Genomic DNA, 26,271 nt, shown 5'->3' on the forward strand with positions numbered 1-26,271 from the left:
AAATACTACTTCAAAGGTGTTTGTGCTTCGAATAGCTAAACCTGGTGAAACAATTAATAGTGATCTCTACCGACATTAAATGGTCAATTTGAACCATGCAATGATCGAAAAACGTCAAGAAGAGGCCAAAGACACGGTAAAGTGATTGTACAGTACGATAACGCCCTGTCTCATAAAGCAAAACTGGTCAAGAAAGAGTTGAAAGTACTTGGATGGGACATGTTATCACACCCGCTCTACTTTCCAGACCTTACCCCATCCGATTATCAACTTTTCGCATCAATAGGGGACGTGCTTATAGAGCAAAAATTCGGCAATTTCGAAGAATTTAGAAAATGGTTTTTGCTCAATGAACAGTTTTGAGGTGGCATCGATAAATTGTCTGAAAGATAGACAAAATGTCTAAATTCAAATGAAGGAATCAATATTTTGAGTAAATAAATTTTTCCATTTTCTTGAAAATTGCGTATTTTTTTTCTAAAAACGATAATGACTTTCCGATACACCTGATATATTTAAATGTTCTTTAATTCAACATAGATACAATGTTGAAAAAAATCATAATTCATTTAATTTAAATACAAAATAATATTTTTTTTATATGTTTTAAAGTCTCCTTTTACCAACTATGGGTTTATCTGGACTGGACGACCTACAGTTTAACATGAACTCCGAACCACGGTACTCGGCATTAAAGCCTACTTACTGGCGAGTGACCAACTTTAGAAATCATTCCAGAAGACATCCGGTCTTACCCAGCCTGGTTAGTGGCGTCACTGAGATCATTTTCCTTGTCGGATTTTACACTCTTGCCTAGAACATTCACAAATTTTAAACAATCACAAACATAAATTTACGACCATGCCTCCCAGCAGGATTCGAACCTGCGGCTATCGCAACAGTAGGAGGACTGGAGTCTAATAGTTTGTGGCGACTGCCACGACCCTTTAGGCCACCACGAATTCACCACCAGCAAGTACAAAGGTTGGCAACGCCGGTGGATTGGTACCGTGCAGTTCCAGGCGATAAAAGACCATCACGACGACGTCTCGTTCTCTTTTCTTTTCTCCATCCCCTTGTACCACTTCCACAGCGCTACCGTACTTTCTCTGCCTAACCTAATATTCTTTCAATTCTCCCGTCGACCACATGTATCATTTAACATTGAAATAAACAGTATTTCTTCAACCAGTGTTTTCAGTTCTCGTGCAAATTCCTTCTAAAAATAATAGTGAGTGTTCTGACAAAAAATCGCAGCGGCAGCCACACATTTCGACCGACTGACTAACCTGACGAAGCTTCCTACAATTGGTGACCCCGACGTGTTCAAAGTGCCAAACAGGTAAACCAGTTCAACATAGGCCACTCGACAGGTGCTTGACACGTGCATGGAAGGATAGGATGATGGAACCTATCAACATCACATAGTCGACGACATCCCACGAGACTAGCCTGATGGACGAAAACCACAGAATCCCATCATGTATACCATCAACATACTTATAGGTACCCTCAAACAAGCTAAACGCCCCAAGACGAACGACGTCCTGCTACAACTCCGATGGCAGCTGATCTCGTAAAACTCCCCGCTCAGGTTGGGATCCCCATCTCAACAGCAGTCCCCGGGCGTTTGTTTGCGTGAATGCGGGTGAACTCCGGAACCTGCATCACATAGAGGTACGTTCCACGGCAGTTCTTCGATGCACGTGTCAAGCACCTGTCGAGTGGCTTATGTTGAACTGATTTACCTGTTAGACACTTTAAACACGTCGGGGGCACCAATTGTAGGAACGAACGTTCGTCGGGTCGGTCACTCGGTCGAAATGTGTGGCTACCGCTATGATTATTTATCAGAACACTCACTACTATTTTTGGAAGGAATTTGCACGAGAACTGAAGACACTGGTTGAAGAAATACTGTTTATTTCAATGCTAAATGATACATGTGGTCAACGGGAGAATTGAAAGGATATTAGGTTAGGTAGAGGAAGTACGGTAGCGCTGTGGAAGTGGTACTATTACAAGGGGATGGAGAAAAGAAAAGAGAACGAGACGTCGTCGTGATGGTCTTTTATCGCCTGGAACTGCACGGTACCAATCCACCGGCGTTGCCAACCTTTGTACTTGCTGGTGGTGAATTCAGGGTGGCCTAAAGGGTCGTGGCAGTCGCCACAAGTTGCTCAATGAATGTTATTATTTTGCCATGAACATAACCTAAAATGACAGCGAGTATAATAAAATTTATTAGATTAGTGAAACGTATTATCTAATTATTAGCAAAGCATTCAGTAGAAATTACTATTGTGTGAAAACATAAATGCTTTTTCGATATGAAGTATTACCACGTACTTAATATATTATTATACGAGTAGAAATAATTTGTATTGTAATAATATATCTATACTCTGTTTATCTAAATACATACAATGGAACCATATAACACGGTGAAAATATCTATATAATTTCGACGTAAATCTGAATGGCGGAAAGAAACCTAACAATATGGAAACTTTCTGTTGCCGTTCCCCATTAAAACGAATATAGTTTTAAAACGAAATGAAAAGAGAGCCTATTATGAGAAACTCTATTTATACTGAAAGCTTTAAAACATTTCGCGTAACAACGAACTTAAAGTTCGATCGATTTTATCAAGATAAAACCAATGATAATCGAGAAATAATTTCGAGTTTAACCTTGTAAAGGACATTTTCCAGTTCAATTTTATTAGAATCTGGACATATGTACGGTTTAAACATTTTTATAGATAAAGACAGATTTGATACAGATTTTTTAAAATATTTAACATTCTATTTTCATATTCTTCTAGTGAGATTCTGTCAATTAATTTTAAGCCATTTACAATAAATATATCTGAAATTACATACTCTATATAATTAAAACAAATTTAATTTAATCGCAAACAAAGTATTTAATCAAGTTAACTACTAAATTCAATGGTTTTAACATTTCTCTATATGAAACACTTTTCCATTGTATATAAACGTTAATAGCAGAATCGTTAATCGCTCAAAATTCAAACTGCTTTTGTTTTGTTTGAAGCCCGACACTATAAACATAAAGAATTCATGCTGGTACTACTCCGTTATATCCCAATTGTTGGTTCTGATGTCAATGACAAAGAACGGCCTGAAAGACCAAAAAGGCTCTAAGGTAATAAATTGCGGGACTTAGACGAAACCCCAACTGAAACTCTCAAAGTATTTTCAGGCATCTTAGCAGTTAATGAATCTGTAGTAAAAGAGGAGAAAATGGCTAAAGCGTTGTTTATAATTAATAATTTGTTGTTTATATTATAATAGCAGACAAAAGCGTTGCCTGCTATTATAATTCCAAACGCAAAGATTCATGGGTAAACTGGACGCCGAAGCGAAATATTCAATAAATGGTGTGATGAGTACGGTGTAGTGTATTACGAGATGCTAAAACCGAATGACATTTTTAGCAATATCACCGACGCCATTTGAATAAATTGAACAACATATTGTTGCAAAAAATCATCCTCTTGCATGACAATGACTTAGCTGGATGTTGCGAGAATTGTAAAAGACGCGCTGCTGCTGCGCAAATGAGAAGTTCTGCAACAACCAGTTCTATATTACTTACAAGATATAATACCTCTAATTAACATTTGTTCAGTTCAATGCATCATGGCTTGGTTTCAATATGGTTAAGAAATTTAAAAATGTATCGATAATTGAATCCCTAACAAACCAACATCATAGTTATCGCCATGTTTCCAGAAAGATGGGAAAAAGTTACAGAAACTTATAGAAAATACTTTTATTAATATATAATATTCTACTTTATCTCATCAATACCTTTGAGTACCAAGTTAAAAAATGATCATAATACCCAACGCATGGAAACAGCTACTTCACCAACTGCTAAACTATCTCAAAATTCGTGAATTTGAACAGGACTTTCATTCAACAAGTCTTACAATTCATCATTTTCAAATTTTGTTGGTTCTCCAGACCGTTCTTGCTCATTGATAACAACATCACTACTCTAAAATTGTTAAACCCAAAACCGACAATTGAAATATGACCAAGCAATATCACCATAAATTTTCGAAAATGCTAGACGGGTTTCTGTAAAAGATTCCTTAAAATCAAACAGCAAAAGTCAGCTCCATGTTAATTTAAGAATAAGTTGACTCATTCTGTCTTCATGTGGATTGATACATATTTAATATCTATGTTCAAATATTGCTTTATACAAAAAAAAATAAGATTTGAAATTTTTGTTATGTTTTTATTGGGATAATTTAATGTTGTTTATTATGACCTGAAGCCCCAAAGTTGACAGATCTTTATTGAAACATACAATCATACACTGAAGAGACATACAAACAAAACATATGTTAAGGTAGTACATATTGAGGACAACATCACAAGAGAAATAATAGAAAAAAACATAAAAGCTTGAACAATATTTCCTATATTATATAAATAATAATGTAAGTGATAATGCCAAAAAGTTACTGTCCAAAAAAAAAAACAAATAAGATTATAGTGTATCGAACATTTAGTACCAAATTATATTGTTTATATTATATAGCAAAATTTAACAATTTTTATTTAGCAAATTTTTTTTATAACTGATAACTTTTAAAAAGAGTTCGTAAAAGTTGAGAACAACCTAGCGTCGTTTCACATCTTTTGATAACATTTGAATTTCTTTTAAGAGAAGTGTTTCGTCATTGAAGTGTCAACTCATGCGGCACCAATTGGAATAAATAATAATCAAAAAAAGTCTGGTAAATATGGCATTATAGGTACAATATTACTTAATGATTGACAGGACTTGAAGGACATTTATTTTATTTTCCTAATACAACGACTTTTATTTCCTAAATTCCTAGTCTTATATCACAGATATCTCAATTAATACGACCCCTAACACTGTTCAATAATTGTATAGGCCACCAGTGGGTCAACATAGGTCAACAGTGCAATCCAAAATCCGATACTAATTTTATATCTTTGGAAAACCATTATTGTGATGAGCTCCATCAATTAAAAGATCATTAGAATACGTGTATTGAAACTGACTGAAACTATGCAGTTCGTAAAATGTACTGCCTGGTAAGTCTCTGATTTCTCCATTTCGCCTCAGCAATTACAAAAAAATTTTTATAACAATTATATAAAATATTTATATCTCAGAAATTAATTAACAATTTTGAGTAGAGCTTGGCAACAACTTGAACGCTATAGCACATAAGTAATTGGATGACTATTATTAATTAACAATACTCAGTTACTGCTATTGAGCGTGCCATATATGCGCTACAATATAATTGCAGAGCAAAATGGTAAGAATAGAGACCCTTATCTATATATAGTTGCTACATATAACCATCATTGCCTATTAGAATGTATTAAACTAACGAAATACCAAATAATTAGAAACATATTTTTAAATCATTTATAATTTTCCAATTAAAAAAAGATTTGGATATACTCGTATGTAACTTCGCTAGTTTGTGTTGCTTGTTAAGGGGTATTATCGTTAAATGGTTGCCTAACGATTCGTTCTATTATTGTACTTTAACAGTAATACAGATCTTTATACATCAGCGGACACGTGTCTAAAAAAAGAAAATAAACAGTCAATACGAAAAGTCGCAAGAACGATGTATAAATTCGATTTTCTTCTTTTGTGCAACAAAATATTAATATTCAAACAGCTTATTGATACACGTTTTAAAATATATTTTGTTGAATAAGTATATCATTAATTCATTTTTTCTTTTACGTCGTTTTAAAATAATTGAAAGCAATTGTAAGAACTTTATTTGTTACCAATATAATGTGACTAATAATATAGATAGGTTTTCTTCAAGCAATATTTTATCCGCGTAGTTCGTAAATTTGTTATGTATTAAACAGTAAACTGTTAACAATAAGGAAAAGTTAAGTTATTTTACTCACAAATTCTCTCCAAACTTGACTTTTCTCATCCAAAAATTCCTTCGTATAAAATGATTTTTATCAAGTAAAGAAAATCAACTCATCCTGGTTCATCAGTTTGGATTTAGAATTAAACACTCGACAATTGAAGTACATCTTGTTACAGATGTAAGAGAGAAAATGTTTGAAAAAAAGAGGCAAATTTGTTCAACTATATTTTGTAGTCGTGCCCTAAGGCTTTGATAAATTATGGCACCAGGGACTCGAAAAAACAAACAAATTCTCAAATCCTACATTTTTGTTCATCACTTCCGAATAAGAACAAGACCATTAAGACCAAGAGATGGTGAATAAAATTAAAAATAATGTAAATGGGTTGCACAAAGAAATCCAATATCAATATGATACATAGTCAATCCATAGTTATTCGAAGCATTGTCAACGTTACATACTATATTAGAAATATTATGCTCATTTGTGTAACTTACTGTAATATGTAAATTGTCACAAGAGGTTAAACAGACGCTCCCAAAAGAACATGGTCGCTATAGATTGCTAATTAGACCGGTCTCAATTGAAAAACTCTATATTAATTTCCCATTTATCATTTTCAAAAAATAACAGGTATTTTTTTATAAAAAAATATGAATCAGATATAACGCTAGCACAACTAAAGCTCCAAGTTATGTCACTATAAGTAGCCTCTGCAGAGTTCAATCTATAAAACTATAAACCATCAATCAAGTGTACCATCAAAGCACTATGGAAACACGTTATATACTGACTTAATACAATACTGACTAACTGGCAAAAAAGAGTAGAGTAAAAAACAATTTAGCCCCAAAAAGATTTATAGTAGAGTATTACAGAAAGGCTTAGACACTATCTTTACCAATGTGTTGTTGTACAATGTTATTACAGGAACTGAAGGAATACATGGCAATATTTGCCTTCACCAAAAACGTTTAAACTGCTTTAAAATATATACGCAGCTAGACAAAAACATTTTAGACAAAGCATGACTAATATACAAAACACAAAAACAGAAGACAAGTGAGCAAATCCTAACAATTCTTTCTTCATTTCTGAACAGTGGTGTTATTCTTATGTAGCATCAAATATTTTGTAAATTTCTTATTTTTATTTCATTTTTTTCTTTTTAATATCCTTGTTTATAAAGGAAACCCCGTTTTTGTGCCGTTTTATTTACACACGACAAAAAATTGACCCAAGGCTCAAATACATTATTTTTTATCTAAAGACGCCGCAAATAAAGTCAAATCAAGAACATGAAAAGGTAAAACAACATATTGTATCATAACAAAAAAAAAAAGATATTCTCCGCGGTATATGATATATATTAAAATTAACTGTAACTTTTATTTTTAATTTAAAATTCTGCACATATGACTAACTTAAATTAAATTACACTGTTTAAGCTGAAAGCTAAGATAGATTTTTCAAAATTATTAAAAACAACGTTATAAATATTATAATTAATTAATAAATTATGATAATGAATTATTAATTAGATCGAAAGCAAATACTCAAATATAATGCTAACAATGTTTTTGTCAAAGATGGTAGGTCCGTAATTATCACAAAAATGTAATTATTACAGAGAGTTTTAATCGTACAAAGAGATATTCTTCTACACCCTTGTTTGTTAATATTAGTGTAATTTCTCTACATTATCAAACATTTCATTAATTTCCCCCTTTTTAATATCGTTGTTTATAAAATAAAAGCTAATTTTGTTCAGTTTCATTTGGAAATGACAAGAAACTGACTGAGGGCTCAAATAAATTAATTTTTACGTCAAGAAACGCACAAATAATTGCGACTCGGGGATATATTAAAATTGTGTTTATATATATATATATATATATATATATATATATATATATATATTGAGTTCAACTCGTGTATTAGAGCTAATGGAAGCAAGATCTGAAATTAACAGTAACAGGGTATATATATATATATATATATATATATATATATATATATATATATATATATCGTCAGAAAAATGATAAAGCAGAAGTTAATATCTGTTAAAGTATTATTTATCTCCAAAATACAGTATATTCTAAGTCATTTTGCATATAATTTAACATATTTTAAGTTAAGCTACTAACTAATTTGTGGTTTTATTTTAACACTTTTTAAGCTATTATCTATCAAATTAATTCAGTTTTTTAAACGGTTTTTTTATTAAAAAAAACTGCTAATATGTGTACATTTGATTTATATAAGAAAAGATTCATTTCATGGATAACATATAAAGACGAGATGTGTTTATCGAAGAATTTATATCATATCCAAAAGATGAAAAAAGTAGTAGCTAGTGATGTCCAATATTTATAATATTAAATTGTTTTAATCAAGAAACGTTAGGATTTATTTCAAATGCCTAATAGATCTAATTATTTTATATATTCATAGCATATAATCAAATTTATGTATACGTTACTCATTTAACAAAATCATTATCAGAATTATTAAAAAATCTTTATCATATTCAAAATATAATTGTAATTCTGCTATTTAAATAATATAGACATAGCTCCATTAATACACAACTTTAAGAAAACAAGAATTGCGAAATACAATTGTAATGTAATAATTATTATAGAAAATGTTAATCGTACAAAGAAACATTCGTAAGTATTTTTATTTGTTAATAATGGTGTAATTTCTCAACAGTATCAAATATTTAATTAATTTCTCCTGTTTAGTACAGTTGCTTATAAAGGAAAACCTAATTTTGTTCAGGTTCATTTAGGGACAAAAAGAAATTAATCCAAAGTTCGAGTAAGGTATTTTATGGCAAAATTTCTCTAATGCGTTCAATGCTTTAAAATTTCAAATAAATGTATTTTTATAACATCTATTTAGGTGACATATTAAAATGAAATGTTATTAAATAGATTTATTTATTTTTCCTTATTATTTTTCCTTTTTATTTTTCCTTTTATTTCCTTATTATTTTTCCTAACTATCCTAAGTAACTTCATTTAGAACTCTACTTCTTTAATACACACTATTTGACAGATCTATGTTCTCTTTTCGATAATATTAATATGCCAAATGATATATTAAAAGCTCAAATTATATATTATAATTATTGCTGTATTTACTCAAACTGAATATAATTCAATTATTGTTTGAAACAACAAATAACACTTTCAAATCATTCAAATTAAACACTTTCGATACTATGAGATTAAATTGAATGTTTCAACATCAGGACATTTTCTGGATGAGTAGGCAGTAAATGGGAAGGCAAATAAGTTGAGCCTTAGTGCTCACATTATTTTAAAATTTGTTTCTGCAGTTGCCTTTTTTGTGAAGATGAAGTTGAATTTTAAATATTTTAAAAGAAATATATTTTGGACTTCATTAAGTAGAACAGTACCACGAAAAGGTATAAGAATTAAATACATTATTTTCGTAATTATTCGTAAAAATAATAAATTAACAAATGTATTATGTATTCAAAAAATTCAATTCAATATCACACCAATTATTTAAAATTTAGTTAGTTATGAGAAATCAATCATAATTAATTTTAACCTTTTAATATTAGTCGTTAATTTGACTTGGTATCGATTGCTGGAATGCATTTGTATTTACTGGTAACTAGGCTAGACCTGTAAAACCGGATATATTCTTGGATGGTGTCTTAAGTTTAACTCGCCATGGACTTGATGCCCGTAGTTCAAAACCCACATGAAGAAGCAAGTAGAGTCACTATAAAAACTAAGAGATTATGCTTTATGCTTTTGTAATATTGAAGTACGCCTATTTGAAATGTTTATTAGTCAACTGTGATATTATAAACAATTTAATAATCAAAAAGATTTAACCAGTTATATGAATGAACAAAAGAAAATTTCAACAATTTTAAAACAAATAATGAATCAAAAATAATTTCATATAATGACAATTTTAGAAATACTAAAATATAAAAATAAATGTTTACACGTAAAAACACAAATGTTAACACACAAAAAGGCAGATTTTAATGGTTCATTGGTGACTTAAAATAATGAACGATGGGTTAAAGGTTACTGAAAAATGCCCTTTTGCAAAAAACATCCTTGTTTTTTTTTGTTAATTTGTTCATTGGCCTGACCTTATGTCAAATTCCAAAAGAAGAGGTCAAACCGCTACATATTTGTGATAATCAATAATTAAAATAGATAGTCAATAAAATAATTTATGTAAAACATGTGTTTATATTATATTATGTATGATTATTTTTACAACATAGAAGGATAATCTCCAAAATCAAAAGATATCTGTTTACGTAAAATTTCTAAATTGAATGAGGAAAGAAATACAATAAGTCATTTCATGGAAGTTAAAATTCTTTGCAAAAATTGAAAAACATATTTTTCTCTTTAGTACATTAGAATGGTACTGATAACTGATGAATGACTTATAGACAAATGGAATTGAGATCTGAAAGATTCTGGACAGGAGTATCATTAAGTGTAAATATATTTTGCTTATAGGAATAAATAATTAAATAAATATAAATTTACAGAAAGCATTTCGAAGATGTCCAATATTTTATGCCAAGCTAATTTAGTTAATAAATGTATCTTATTGGTTCGTGTTATATGTATTAATATGATTCAATAAGTCTAGCCTGATCGAAGAGATTTAATACTTTTTCTGGCCTATTTAAAACTACCACAGTTCGCCGATTTTTATTGATGGTACCAATACGCAATTAAAGAACAGATCCCAAAACGCCCATTCGAATGAAGAGCGGATATTGAATACAATGATCGGTCCCAAAAAATGTAGATTAAAATCATAGAGAACGAACTGGAGAATGAAATAATAAACATAGACCTCAAAAAACATAGACCACAATTATAAAGAGAAAGTGTTGGTTCATCCGCACTTATAAATTAACGAAAATAAAACCATGTTTGATCATACAAACCCATGGGCCGAAAAGTTCCAGCCCTCACACATAGATGGCGTTAGTGTTATTGTAATCACTACTTTTTGAGTTGGTACTAAACCTTCAACAGTAAACTGTTAAAATTTCATGATAGTCTACTCATAAGATTTTGAGTTATTGTGCTAAAAGTGTCACTACTTTTGTTATTTTCAAAACAGTGGATGAAAAACAATATCGTGTTTTAATTTTAGACTGCTTCTTGATGAGAAATAATACCGTTCAAGCGAGACAATGGCTTCAAAAGTTTTACAACGACTCCGCTCCATCGGAAAGAACAATAAAACGTTGGTTTGCTGATTTCAAACGTGGTCGTAGAGACATCGATGATGCAGAACGCAGTGGACGTCCAAATGAGGTGGTAACACCAGAAAACATTTAAAAAATCCACAAAATCGATTATAATAATCGGACAATGAAGTTTCGTGAGTTAGCTAACCATCATAAGCATATCAAAAGAACGTGTGGGCTTTATATTGCATGAGAATTTTACTAGGAGAAAATTCTGTTCAAAGTAGGTGCCGCTCACTGTTGACCAAAAACGTGTTGACTGATGATTCTGAGAAGTAGTATGTAACAATGGATGAAATATGGATCCATCACTTCACTCCGGAATCAAAACGATCGTCATCTGAGCGGACAGAAACTGGTGAAACTCGTTCAAAGCGCCCGAAATCACAACAATCGGCTGGAAAGTTTGTGGCCTCGATATTTTGTGATATGCGTGGTGTAATGTTTATAGACTATGTTGAGAAAGAAAATACCATCAACAGTGAATATTATATAGCGTTTGAATTCCGAAATTGCAAAGAAACGACAGCGTATGGGAAAGAAAAAAAATATGTTTCATCAAAACAACGCACCGGTTCAAAGTTAATCAAAACAATGGCAAAACTACATGAATTGAACTTCGAATTGATCCCACATCCATCGTATTCGCCATATTTGGCTCTCAGCGACTATGTAACCCTGGATGTTCGCTGGCCTCAGAAAAATACTCACTGGTAAGAAATGTCGCTCGAATGAAGAGATTATCGCTGAAACTGAGGCCTATTCTGAGGCAAAAGATAAATGGTTCTACAAAAAAGTCAACAAAATAATATATTGAATGATATAAATGAATGACAAGAGAATTGATCGTTTATTTAAAAAATTTCAATTACTTTTTCATTCATCAAATATATTTAACTATAAATAAAATAATACGCGTCGTTCGTTATAAAATATTTAAATTGAGAATTGCCAAAACGTACGTCATCGGAATACACAACATAGAAAATAAAGAAAAACCAAACGTTATATATTCCTGTGTGGCTTTTCCGTATGGTGATTTTTTAATCGATAACATCTGCAGGAGAAAATAGGGAATTTTATGATGGATCCAGTTCTGAGGATTTTAATAAAATATCAGTACTGTTCGCAAAACATAGAATAACGTTTAATCCACATGACACATTATTATTATATACTAATACCTATTTATTATTAAAATACTATAATAATATTAATAACCACCAATATACGATTATAAATATTTAGTAACATTACTTAATAGTCATGCATTTTATATTAAAAGTTAGCTTACATATTACATATACTTACCATCTTTACTTATCACGTCACTAAAAATAATTATCGTTCTTTTTATAAATTATATAACGAATTAAATTAAACGATGAAATAATAACAAAAATGTATATAAATATATATAACTCGGGAAAAATGGCGGTTTTTATTAATAAGTGGTTTTAAAGTCGCATATATTTAGTAAAACTTAACCAATGCAGAATAGCACGCTAGAAAGGTCATTAGTTTTAAGTCCAATTCGTCATATTTTGCTTTTTTGGCTCATAGATAATCATGTCTTTATAGCGATAAGTGCTTAAGTGAACTCCAGTAATAGAATTGGTTTGCTTGTTTTTGTTCCGGCAATTTCGATATTAAAGATAAACCTGCTCGCCAAAATGTAGTTAAAATATCGAGATAAATCGACATATCTCATCTGTCAACACAACACTATGGAATAAAACATCGACCATAAAATAATTTTGAATAATTTACATAAGAATGGATATCGAAAGATGCTTTATACTTGGATTCCACATCAATATATTCATAATTTTTAACAGTGAAAAATTGATCGAAAAAGAACTGAGATCAGAAAAAGTTTCTCAAATAGTTGCAGAACCCTCATTGACGTCAAGGAAGGTGATCCTAATTGTTTTTTGAAAGCGAAAATAATTATTTCCGGTCTCTGTAACCTCTCTTAATAATGTAAGCCTCTCCAAAGGAGACTCGTGAAGATCACTTGGATCAGTTTTTCGCCTAGAAAAGTTAAAGTTGTTCTATAAAAATGAAATTATGGTTTTGTCAGAAAAGTGGCAAAATATCAAATAAAATGACTCATAGATCATTGTTTAGTATTTGAACCGTATATGAATAAATACAAAAAAAAATTAACCATTTTAACCAACTTCCATTATCCTTGGAATACATATTTCACAAATTATTATATTTATTTAACAGAATATTGTGTAAATCTTTACCGAAGTAATTTACCTGATTTTTTTAAAACATTTAATCCTGTTTCTATATGTGATCTTAAATACTACAATATATTTAACTTGTCTCCAAGCCATGCTCATACCACATGTGTCCGTAAATTCACTCCATCTTCACTTATTTTTTGTTTGATTAAGAAACAAATGAAACGAATTAAAAAAATCCGTTTTTTTTGGAAAACATGACTGAAAATTATAAATTAAGTTATGATAATTCTTCAGGTTTGTATAGATTTGGTCTATCAATTATTTTCACAAATCTATGCAAGTAGTCAAAAAATATTATAGTGTATAATGAGGCATAAAAATTCTTCACCAGAAGCGCATTTGTTCAGAAAGGTTCACAGCAATATTTTGAAATATATTACTAAAAAATATTTCGATCTTTAGAAGATATAATTTATTTTACTGCTATAGTCGTTTTTCAATTGAAATTAAAAAAGCTTGAACCATTGCTGATAATTTTTATTGATCTTCTTTATTTCAAATATTAACTCAATTCAATAATATAACTCGATAAGCCTTCTTCTTCTTCTTAATTTAATTTAAATCATGTTATTAGAAAAAGTTTAAATTCCAGAAATAAAATTATAATATAAATTATTAAAAATATGAATTGTATTAATTTTAGTAAAGAAATAATTTAAGAACAAATAATTATCTTAAACTCGCATTACAATTTATTTATAATATATGATAGTCCATTAAATTTAGTAATCGTAAAGTAGATCACCTCTAAAATATTAGACGGCAAATTTTGTAAATAAAATATATTTTGAACAAAAAAAAAAAGGAAAATGTTGAAAAAATGAATTGAATTTAGAAGACATTTATATAGAGTAATAAAATTGACACTAATATTTGTTTCACTAAATATCATACACTTTTATTAATAGAATTTGTTACAAGATAAGACAATAAGAAAAAATTGTATTTAACAGAAATATATAAAATTATTAAAAACTATATAAATTGCAATATATGTCTTTTAACTTAAAGGAAATTTTGAACAACAAAATATATAAAATAATAAAAGCGAGAAAATATATTTAAATTTCAATATATTCTTAGAAAAATAAATAAAATTGTATATAACGAAAGCATATATAAACATAAATAATATTAATAACAACTTTAAATCAACATTTTTGAATATATTAAAGTAAATTATGTTAAAATTAAACAGAAACTTGAATAAGTAATTAAAAAAGGAAGTGAAATTTTAATATATAAAAGTATTATTGTTGAACAACCCGAACTTCTGGAGAAGATGGAGTGAAATATATATTTTTAGTGATAACATATTTTATCTGCCTGAAAAGCACTATACAAAATAAAACAATAACTACAACAAACAACTTTAATAGCGACAATAGGATTTATTTACCATTCTACATCTACTATGTACAACATAGGATAAACTACTAGCTTAAATTTATATATGGGGAAAAGGTTAATATCTATACCAAAATACTACAATCATACGAAATCTATATTTGCATAAGAAATAAATATATGTATATATAAATATATAAATCATAGTCGTACCATTTGGTAGAAAAAGACATATTTGTAGAAAAACAATCATAGCCAACGGTTGATAGTGGAAAAATTGCTTCATATCGATGACAACAGATGAAATACAGAAGATATCTTGAGGCTAAAATGTTACAACTTTTTTACCTTATTTATTTAATTTGTTTTCTTTATAGATTTGTTTTTAGTTAAGTCTCATATTTTTTGTTGCTTTATGTTTTTTTAAGTTTGTATTTATGTTTATTTTTAAAGTGTTTTCGTTTGCTTTTTAGTTACGTACGTTTAGACACGTTTTGTTTAAATCTTGAACAGTTTTAGGTTTAGTTTTGCATCTATACATCTAGTGTATCTGTTCTGAAGTATTACATAATAGAGAATAAAATCAAATAATTAACAATTATTTCGTTAAAATATTTAATAATAATTAGAACTCTTGCAGTAGTGATGAACAAAATAATAAAATACTTATTACCTTACCTTTATATTTATCATTTCACTTTTTATTTTAAAAACAAGGACATTTGAAAAATAAAAATACAGAAATGTGTAACGATAACAAGAACATAGACTCCAAAATAAAATGTAGAATTCGATGCTTCTCTATTATGGAATGACAAAACAAAAATCAGATCACTAATATATATACATGCATATTTTGTTTTTCAGGATATTATGACGCGTTATATACCGAAATTTAAGATGCCGACAGATATTTAGATTAAAATCATTCTATACTATGAGTGCACACATATGTGAATTAAAGCCAAAGCCATAGCGTTAGCGAGTCTAATCTGCTCCACGGCGTATCAGATGAACACTGCTGCAATTTTCAACTTTTACTTCTCTCCTATATTTCGCTTGGGTTTAGCGACACGGGTAGTAGCCAGATGCTCCGTAAGAGAGGACTACACCACTCCGAATCAAGATACGACGTGACCATTAACCCTCTGTTTATGTCGCACTCGAGAGATATATAAGGGTGAATACAAAAGTAGATTTATCCAAACCAAAGGTATTTACAGTTCTGGTATTCATCTGGCGAAACATCAACATCCCAGAATTTGATATTTTGAATAATTGATTAATAAATCAAAAATTACATAGTTCCTACTTAACATAAGGTTTAATAAATCGAATTATTTCGTGTATATAAGAATTGAAATATTGAAGACATATACTTCGATATCTAACTATAATCTACCAATAGCAGCGGTGAACTTACGTCATAAAGATGTATTGCCTATTGTAATTTGTAAATTCGTTTTAATACCAGACAACATTTTCTTTCTCGATTTACTCCAGTTAGTAGGAGATAGAACGCTGTCTGATAAGTTCGAACATGTAACCGAATCAGCCTGCAAAAGTCATTCGGTACAAAAGAGGTTATAAACCGGCAAACGTTGTTTTGGCAGTTTGCTTCTTTAATAAACTGTATCCAACACACAGAAGAAGGCACTGACAAATGGTGGAATTGTGAACTGGTGTTAGATTAGAAATTTACAGCTTAGTTATTGACTTGAGTAGTGGCTCAAAATGTGACAGTGAATGAATAAAACTTTCTGGAAGTGGGATTATGATTCAGTGATAACTATACTAAAACAGAGTGGAAACAACTTAAACTGAGTATATAATTAATATAGGATAACTGTAAAAAATCGTATCGTAGAGTGTTAAATACTTATGTGCATAGATATGCGTTAAAAGTACTATAACGCTAAAATAAATTATATTGTATAACTTATTTGTTTCATTAATTTATTTATATTAGAATGTTGTTACATATTAAAGCTAAAATAAATTAAAATGGGTAAAATGTCAACGTTAAATGCGGCACCATTACACCATTTTGACATTATAAAATGAGTTGACGTAAATTTACTGCTACTTTGGATAGACTTATGTTTTATGTCACATAATACAAAATATGTATCATATATCCTTAAATTATGTCAAATTCTAAAAGTATATTTTGATGATTCATAATTCCCTAACTTTGCGCAATAAACTAAAATGGGTAAAATGTCAACGTTAAATGCGGCAACATTGCACCATTTTGACATCATAAAATGAGATGACGTGAATTCACTGCCACTTTGGACAGACTTATGTTTTAAGTCACATTATACAAAAGATGTATCATATATCTTTAAATTATGACAACTTATGAAAGTATATTTTGATTATTCATAATGCCCTAACTTTGTGCAATAAACTAAAATGGGTAAAATGTCAACGTTAAATGCGGCAATATTGCACCATTTTGACATCATAAAATGAGATGACGTGAATTCACTGCCACTTTGGGCAGACTTATGTTTTAAGTCACATTATACAAAAGATGTATTATATATCTTTAAATTATGACAACTTATGAAAGTATATTTTGATGATTCATAATTCCCTAACTTTGCGCAATAAACTAAAATGGGTAAAATGTCAACGTTAAATGCGGCAACATTGCACCATTTTGACATCATAAAATGAGATGACGTGAATTCACTGCCACTTTGGACAGACTTATGTTTTAAGTCACATTATACAAAAGATGTATCATATATCTTTAAATTATGACAACTTATGAAAGTATATTTTGATTATTCATAATGCCCTAACTTTGTGCAATAAACTAAAATGGGTAAAATGTCAATGTGAAGTGCGGCAACATTGCACCATTTTGACATCATAAAATGAGATGACGTGAATTCACTGCCACTTTGGGCAGACTTATGTTTTAAGTCACATTATACAAAAGATGTATCATATATCTTTAAATTATGACAACTTATGAAAGTATATTTTGATTATTCATAATGCCCTAACTTTGTGCAATAAACTAAAATGGGTAAAATGTCAATGTGAAGTGCGGCAACATTGCACCATTTTGACATCATAAAATGAGATGACGTGAATTCACTGCCACTTTGGACAGACTTATGTTTTAAGTCACATTATACAAAAGATGTATCATATATCTTTAAATTATGACAACTTATGAAAGTATATTTTGATTATTCATAATGCCCTAACTTTGTGCAATAAACTAAAATGGGTAAAATGTCAACGTTAAATGCGGCAATATTGCACCATTTTGACATCATAAAATGAGATGACGTGAATTCACTGCCACTTTGGACAGACTTATATTTTAAGTCACATTATACAAAAGATGTATCATATATCTTTAAATTATGACAACTTATGAAAGTATATTTTGATTATTCATAATGCCCTAACTTTGTGCAATAAACTAAAATGGGTAAAATGTCAACGTTAAATGCGGCAATATTGCACCATTTTGACATCATAAAATGAGATGACGTGAATTCACTGCCACTTTGGACAGACTTATATTTTAAGTCACATTATACAAAAGATGTATCATATATCTTTAAATTATGACAACTTATGAAAGTATATTTTGATTATTCATAATGCCCTAACTTTGTGCAATAAACTAAAATGTGTAAAATGTCAACGTTAAATGCGGTAACATTGCACCATTTTGACATCATAAAATGAGATGACGTGAATTCACTGCCACTTTGGACAGACTTATGTTTTAAGTCACATTATACAAAAGATGTATCATATATCTTTAAATTATGTCAACTTCTGAAAGTACATTTTGATCATCTTAATAATAGATTTCTTTGTGTTAGAACTCCATAATATCACACCCTAGCTCCATACTTTCCGGTTTCATTATGGAATATTAATACTGATTGTCGTCCTAGCAACCATGACATTTTTTGAGCCTCATACAAAGTTCTGCTCGTTTCTTGTTAACATTAATATTTCAATTTGAGTTTGGCATGTCATGCCCAAGTATTTAGCTGGGTTCAAAATTACTCTAAAACCAATTATCACTAACTGGTAGTCTATTTTTTTTGTATCACCACATATCCACATATGTAGACTTCGTCGCATTATAGTTTTATTCGTCATTTCTTACTGCATTCAGTAATATTATTGACAGCTGATTGAAATCTATTTACTGTTATCTCAATAGTATTACTTGTAGCGAATAATGCAGTATCATCACAAATCTAGTCATTTTTCACTAAATGGATCACATATCTGATTATTCATCACCGCATCTTATTCTTAATTCACGATTGGAATTATAGGATTTGAAAATCTAGTCCATCCAATTAAGTATTTTGTTGTGTACAAGCTTGTATTCAAGCCCTTGTACTCCACGTCTAAAAATATGGCTGAATATTTTTTTCAAAAGTTTTCTCGATTACATCCGTAACACGATACACCTGATCAACTGTCGCATATTTGGTTCTAAACTGTTTCTTGGCAATTATATAAGTACTTGGCCACTTATTAGACCAATATTTTATTCTAACTTTTACCTTTTTCCATCAACTTTTGTTTTCTTTACACTCTTTTATTAGCGTCTTGTTAAGGATGGACTAATGTTCTATTTTGAAATACCTATGTTTGTACTAAATTGAAATAACAAGTCTCCCTTAGTTTTTATATGCTTTTAAAATTATATTTTTTTAGAAGCAATGTCTGGAAGTCGAATAGAACCTCTTCGTGGATTTTATTTATACTATCGAAATCCTATTTTTCCATTATATGTGTTTGAAGTGATGACTTATATCCCTCAAAGAACTGCATATTCCTAAGTTTTCTATGGATACTTTCCGTACTAACAGTTATCTCTGAAATAATTGTATTAAATTAATTTTATGTTAAAAAAAACTACTCACCGTTTTTATACATTTCATAAATCTAAAATTGAATAGAGCTAACATCAAGGTTTGTAGATTCCTTTTTTTTTCGGTGAATCCAAAATTATATTATTTTTCTTTAATTTGGGAGATTTCAGTTCCCATGCTAATATTCAGTACAGCTGCAACAAAATACAAATATTTCCAATAAAAACTTCACAAGCTTAATATTTATTAGTATCATTGCTTATCTCTCTAATGTATTTTACTGATAAAAATAGGCTCCCATTACCTCGTTCCTGCTCCAAGTTATTGATTGATTGATTGAGACGTAATCTGTTTCTGACTAACTATTTATTTGGCCTCGGCATTTTTAACCAGAGTAATTAAACATATTAAGGTGCAATTTGAAATTTATCAAAACAAGCAAAGCGCAAAAACAACGTTTTCCGGTTTATAACCTCTCATTATCATTATTGTTTTGAATAATTTTGCAGACATTTGACAACCGAACTACTTTTGCAGGTTGATTCGATTACATGTTTGAACGTATCAGACAGCATTGTATCTCTTTTTATCTAGAATATAATAAGAAGAAATATATTGTTTAGTATTAAAACGAATTTACAAACTATAATAGGCAATACATTATACATCTGGATGACATGAATTCACCGCTACATTGGATAGACTATAATATGCGTGCATAATTATCTGTTGTAGTAAAACTAATGAAAGAAACCAATTACTGGACCATAAATGAGGTTTTCATGAGAACTAAAGAAAGAAAATTATATATCATACGTGGTTAGACATTCTTCATAATCAAAAATAATATTTATTATTTAAGAACTGTTTTATAATATCGATCTTGTTATTTGTCCTGTCTTGCGCTTATCGTAAGAAGTATTTATTGCTCACTGAGTAGATTGCCGAACCACTAAGGGTAAAAAAATCTTATTTCAAACCTGAACTTCCTTAATGCTTTTCCCCAAATAAATACAATGTAAAAATTATGAACATGATAAAAATACTATTACGGGTTTGATCTTAAAATATTATTATATAGAAATGATTCTTGATTATTGTAAAATGAAACCATACCCGGGAAAAATATGTTTTTACCGTACCAAGTTACAATTTATAAACTGTTTAGGGTATATTTTTATGTGCTCCTTATGGAAATGCCTAATATTTTATTTATTCGTCTTGATACATAATTTAATAGCGCATCTGTAACTGTTCGAAACACGTTAACAGTACAAAAATTTAAGTAAATTATTCATTATTCCATTATGGCGATATTAATAATTTTATTCGTTACGCAGCAGAAGCATAATATTGATCAAAGAACATAGAAAGCGCGATAAAACATAAATTAATTTAAAATTCTTCTGAGATTGTAATGAATTTAAAATCTGTACATTTTTTAATATATTACTGTAAAGGTTAATTCGAGCTCCGGATATTCCGCGTGACATCTTAAAGCTTATATTAAGAGTTGCTGTTTTTTGTTAATCTCCTGCTTCTTGCCTAAATTTATATTACAACTCATAATCTGAAAACAGAATGGTTTTTGAGTATCGATTATAACTAACCATCATGGTACAATCTGTATGTAATGGCTTCCTAAGTTTTGATGTCACCAAATTACAATAATCTACAAATAGTAAAACTACTAAAAGCCAAATTACAGTATTTCTCATTGTCATTGTCATGTCGTATTATTCTCAATGTATTTATTTGCATCACGTTAGACAAAAAGCAAAACACATTAGAACCAAAATAAAACAACTATACTGGTTAGTCGGAAGATACTCCCAACTTGATCTAAAATCAAAAAGGTTGATCTATAATACAATTATAAAGCCAATTTGGACCTATGGGGTGCAAATATGGGGTTGCACTAAATATTCAAATCAGTTAGTCATACAGCGCTGTCAAAACAAGATTCTTCGATTGATTACCAATGCCTATCGCTATGTAACCAATGAAGAACTGCACAATGACCTGGAAATCAAATGGATTTGCGAAGTTGTGCAGGATTTCGCCTTGAAACACGAAAGAAGATTACTAAATCATTCTAACGTGGAAGCAATACAACTGCTGGACAGCGCACAGGATGTCAGGAGACTGAAACGAACAAAACCATACGAACTTGTGTGAACATTTAGTGTGTATTATTAGTGTAAACTATAGCTATAAGTTAATAATTAATAAATAATTATAATTTTATAATTGAGGAATACATACTGATGTATTTTCTCGTACTCGTCTTGCTTGTTAATTAATCCAAGCACATAGGAAAAGTAGTAATAAATTAATTGTAATAATAATAATTAAGATTGTACTAAGCGTATCTAATAAAGATGTTATTAAAAAAAATGTATTTATTTATATTAGTGAAGTTTCCTCAATATTTCTGTGAATTTTAACTTAGAAATTTATTTATATTTATTGGTTGTGTATATATTAAAAAACAATGCCACCTCTTCAACGACGAACAGGAAATATTGATCGACCATCAGTTAAATAGAACGACTAACGTAATTTTGAATCAACGTTCAAGATTCAAGGCCAAAGGTACCCTCAAACTGATTATTGGTTTTCAGTGTCTGATGCCAATCCAAAATACTAAATGATTGTTCAATGTTTTTTTTACGTTTTTCATGGCAATAATAGGTAATGCTCTTTTTCTTTGACTTTTCGATCGATTCGATCTAACTCTCTCGATGTTTGTTCAAACCTTTGGAATGTTCAACTCTTTCATTCAAAACCTGTAATGTTTATCGTAATAATGTCCGGCAATTATCCCTTTCCTTTTTTTTTCTCTCAATGAAAGTTCGAGAAAGAATATATATAATATGTACATCCTTACTTATGACACGGTTGAAAAAAAACATGCATAAGCACACGTTAGAATGAAATAGAAATAAACCAATTACTTTTATTCCATTATGTCATTGTTACTTTCAAAATGCTAAAATACGATACATATTTGGTATCGTTATACCATTTATCTTTTCACACTGCTACATGCTAAGTTATTTAATATGAACTGATCTGTACAGGACAGAGAAACTCAAACCATTATTTCCGTCCTTTGCTCTCTCAAAATTATAACGGGAAGGAATTCGTACATCTGTGCCTGTTATCACAAATAGAAAAACCGTCGAAGTTTGCATTTGATAATACATTTGATAATATAATAGTAATTACTATTTTCAGTCGCTAGATTTTTTACTATCGACCAGTTCGACTGTTTTGCGACTATCAACTGTTTTTACAATTTTCAGTCTATAGTTTCATACGCTAGTACTGTTAATAAAGTTGCTATTGTATACAACACAGAGATAACACGGTGCAAATAATCCAAGATATTTTTAATTGCAATAGTAACTCCCTTTTAAACTCGGAACATATCTCTTTCCCATTTTACTAATTAGCATTACTCTAGTTAAAGAGATACATGCATGTCTGATGCGTCCGAACATACATAAAACGTCTATAAACGTCGATTTGTGTTGATACTGGTAGACACCGTTGTCATATGTAAATATAAATATAATAAAACAACTCTAACCTACAAACTATTGTGGTTGTTTAATTAACTATAGTTTAAGTAGTTTATTCTTTTAAGTCCTACATTTTATAACGTTATTTTTGTTTCATTGTTTTATTTACATCAAGATTTTGTTGTCGAACACTTAAATTTGGTGCGGCAATGTTTATACGTCAAACGGTGTAATAGTTGATATTGATAACCGTTGTGTGGTTCCGTTTCGCTATTATTGTACAAAATCCATCAAATACGTCTACAATTACGTTCATACGGGCATTGATATGGCTATCAGACAGCTTCAGGAATTCAACAAGTAGAAAATAGTGGCTACTTTGGTCCGCGAGAGATAAACTTTCTTCGCAGAATCTAGCCTATACCAAAAATCATCATTCCTTATCTTTTCTTTTACCTTATGTCGTCTACCGACTGACTAGTGACCAACTTAGACACCATCCCAGAAGACTGCGACTGCGATGATTATTCCCTGTCAAATTTTCCACCGTCTATTTAGATACCTAAAAGTTAATAACTAATTTTAACTATAGGTGGGTTATAAGATACTACAAATCTTTGGAGTTGTTAGGCCATAAAACGACTTTATGTAATAAAAGACCAGTAAAATGGTATCTTAATACAATTTCAAAAAAAAACAGTTCACCTTTAATAATGACGTCATCGACTTGTTATTAAAACTTTATCACTTGAATCTGCAATTTTGTTTTTGACAGGTTTACAATTATTTCCTTTTGTCCTAACAGAACAGTTTTCGAATAGGTGAATAGTTTCTAGTTTAGACCTTTAATAAGGATATTCAATGATGTAGATACAATCATAGGAAAAGTGCTAGATTTTACATCATAATATTAATTAGTTTGATATTTAATCTGCATGTTGCCAGATACTTTTAATAACTCCCACGTAAAGAATACTAGCATAAAAGGGGGAACGTACGTCGTAGTGCTCCTGAACCAATTCGAATCAATGAAGGTCATGACGCATGCGCTATATCACTGTCGCACAATGATCGTTCTGAAGGAACCTAAATAAATAGTATTTATTTTAAAAATTTAATTTACAACAAAATTGAGGTCTAAATGAAAAGAGTACATCATGTTACAATATATATATATATATATATATATATATATATATATATATGTGTGTGTGTGTGTGTTAATCAATAATTTAAAATAATAAAAGATATAAATAATATTTTTAATATTTCCAAATAATAAACGTACAAGTATGCAGAAGAGCCATCAATTTTTTTATTTTCTGTTCGGCAGTAGTTACGCTTTCAGTGGAAGGCATCTACACACAGTACCTTTGAGAGGCATTATTGAAATCTTTTCCTTAAAACGCATAAACTATGCTAGCAATATTAGCCACTAAATCAAAATGCATTTGTATAAACCCTATAAAAGTGTGTATTAAAAATTATTTTCAATTTTTTATCTAAAAACTTTAGGGATTACTAAAATGCACTTACAATAAATTAAATTTCAGATTAATGAGTTGACCTAAATCGAATTAATAGTAAATCTATCAAATCTGAAAACAAAACATTTATATTTTACAGCGTTCTTTTTATTCAATTATTTTCCCGATTTACGTTATTTTGGGAATTTTTGTTACTTATCCCAGAATAATGCTACCAACATTATTAACAGCTGTATTAAATGAATTAATAAAAGTAATACAACTAGAGACCCACAAGATATTTCATAAAAGATATTAATTATTATTTATTTTATTATTGTGCATGTGTTATTTTAGTAATATGATTATTTATATAATTTTGTTAAAAATCGGAAAAATTCAGAAATTAGCATTACTTCAATACAATACTCTGAATTCTCTGGTAGCACATACAATACATATCTCAATATAAATCAGTTGTTTTAGAAATCAATCATTATAACCAGAATTATAATTTTTTTGGTCTGAAACCGGGGAAGCCTCTACGTATACCTGGTCGCGGAGACCCGCAGGAATAAACGACTGGTTATATGGACACTGCCTCTGGGCTACCCACTAAACCCCACTCTCGGAAGCTGATTTCTTAGCCCTAACTAATACTTCTTACTGTTGGTAAGAAGGGTACCGGGAACTGGTATCACCGTTAAGAAGTACGAGGGCCAGGCAAGGACATGGCGTCGTTATCATACCATGCAGCTGGCGGTACCTGAGTTAATCGCTCGGCGGGAAAGGTCCAGACAATTGGGAGTAAGAGCACGACGGGGTAGTGTCTGTCGGCTGCGATAGAATAAGGTCACGAAGAGCCTAATGAGTTATCGGCCTAAAATATTGGCCTGCTAATACATCTGCCTGGTAATACATCTAGTATCCGAGAGACGAAGAGTGGAGTAATATAAAATCGTGAACTTAGGGGACATCTGTATCTCTGTGAATTTGTATTCCTAACGAACCAGGGATACTGATTATTCTCCTGACTACGCGAGACGTAGTTGAGATACTCACTGGAGCCGTATAGAACAGCAGATCTAACAAGCATATTGTACAGGAGAGATTTTATTGAGAGAGGAAGCCTGCTAGTCCGGCTGATGAGCGGGAACAGAACATTGACAATACCTTGACCTTTCTGGAGGGACCTTCGAATCTGGGAATTCCACCTAAACTTCCAATCGAAGAGAAGACCGAGACAGGATCAAAATTATAATTTGACTCAAAAATCATGCGCACGGTTCCGTCAGTATAATTCCATTCACTATCAGATATTATCAGATCCCACATCATATTTTCAACTGTGAATTCACCCCTTATCCTACTCGGGTCTCCTACCCTTCCCTAACGCCACCCCTACGAGGACATTTAAACAGTGTATATTCAGCATTATCTTCCTCCTCGCAATATATGCAAATGCTGGTGTTACTTTTACGCCATTTGTGAAGATATTTGTTAAAACGGCAGTATCCTGATAGAGCCTGAGTCAAATAGTAGCCCGAATCCTCAAATGATCTATTTATCTATATCTCTACGTTTAGGATCC

The 26,271-nt window shown here is 30.3% G+C and overlaps 1 protein-coding gene across 2 annotated transcripts in view; it reads right to left on the reverse strand.

Moving 5' to 3' along the window:
- nAChRalpha7 (nicotinic Acetylcholine Receptor alpha7) overlaps nucleotides 1–26,271 on the reverse strand; it is a 78,882-nt gene that overhangs the window by 52,044 nt on the left and 567 nt on the right. The window contains exons 1-2 of one of the 2 annotated variants that reach the window (XM_076405005.1): nucleotides 15,703–15,832; nucleotides 15,027–15,138 (exon numbers count right to left, since the gene is read on the reverse strand). The exons of the other annotated variant lie outside the window; for it this stretch is intronic. Of the exons in view, the coding sequence (XP_076261120.1) occupies nucleotides 15,027–15,099 (73 nt within the window). The 5' untranslated portion in view covers nucleotides 15,100–15,138; nucleotides 15,703–15,832. Of the gene's footprint in view, nucleotides 1–15,026; nucleotides 15,139–15,702; nucleotides 15,833–26,271 lie in introns of those variants that run through there. 2 annotated transcript variants of the gene reach the window in all.

The sequence above is a fragment of the Rhynchophorus ferrugineus genome, unplaced genomic scaffold (assembly GCF_030347505.1).
Source record: "Rhynchophorus ferrugineus isolate W39M unplaced genomic scaffold, kcgeb_rfMv2 rfM5, whole genome shotgun sequence".
Taxonomy (NCBI): domain Eukaryota; kingdom Metazoa; phylum Arthropoda; class Insecta; order Coleoptera; family Curculionidae; genus Rhynchophorus; species Rhynchophorus ferrugineus.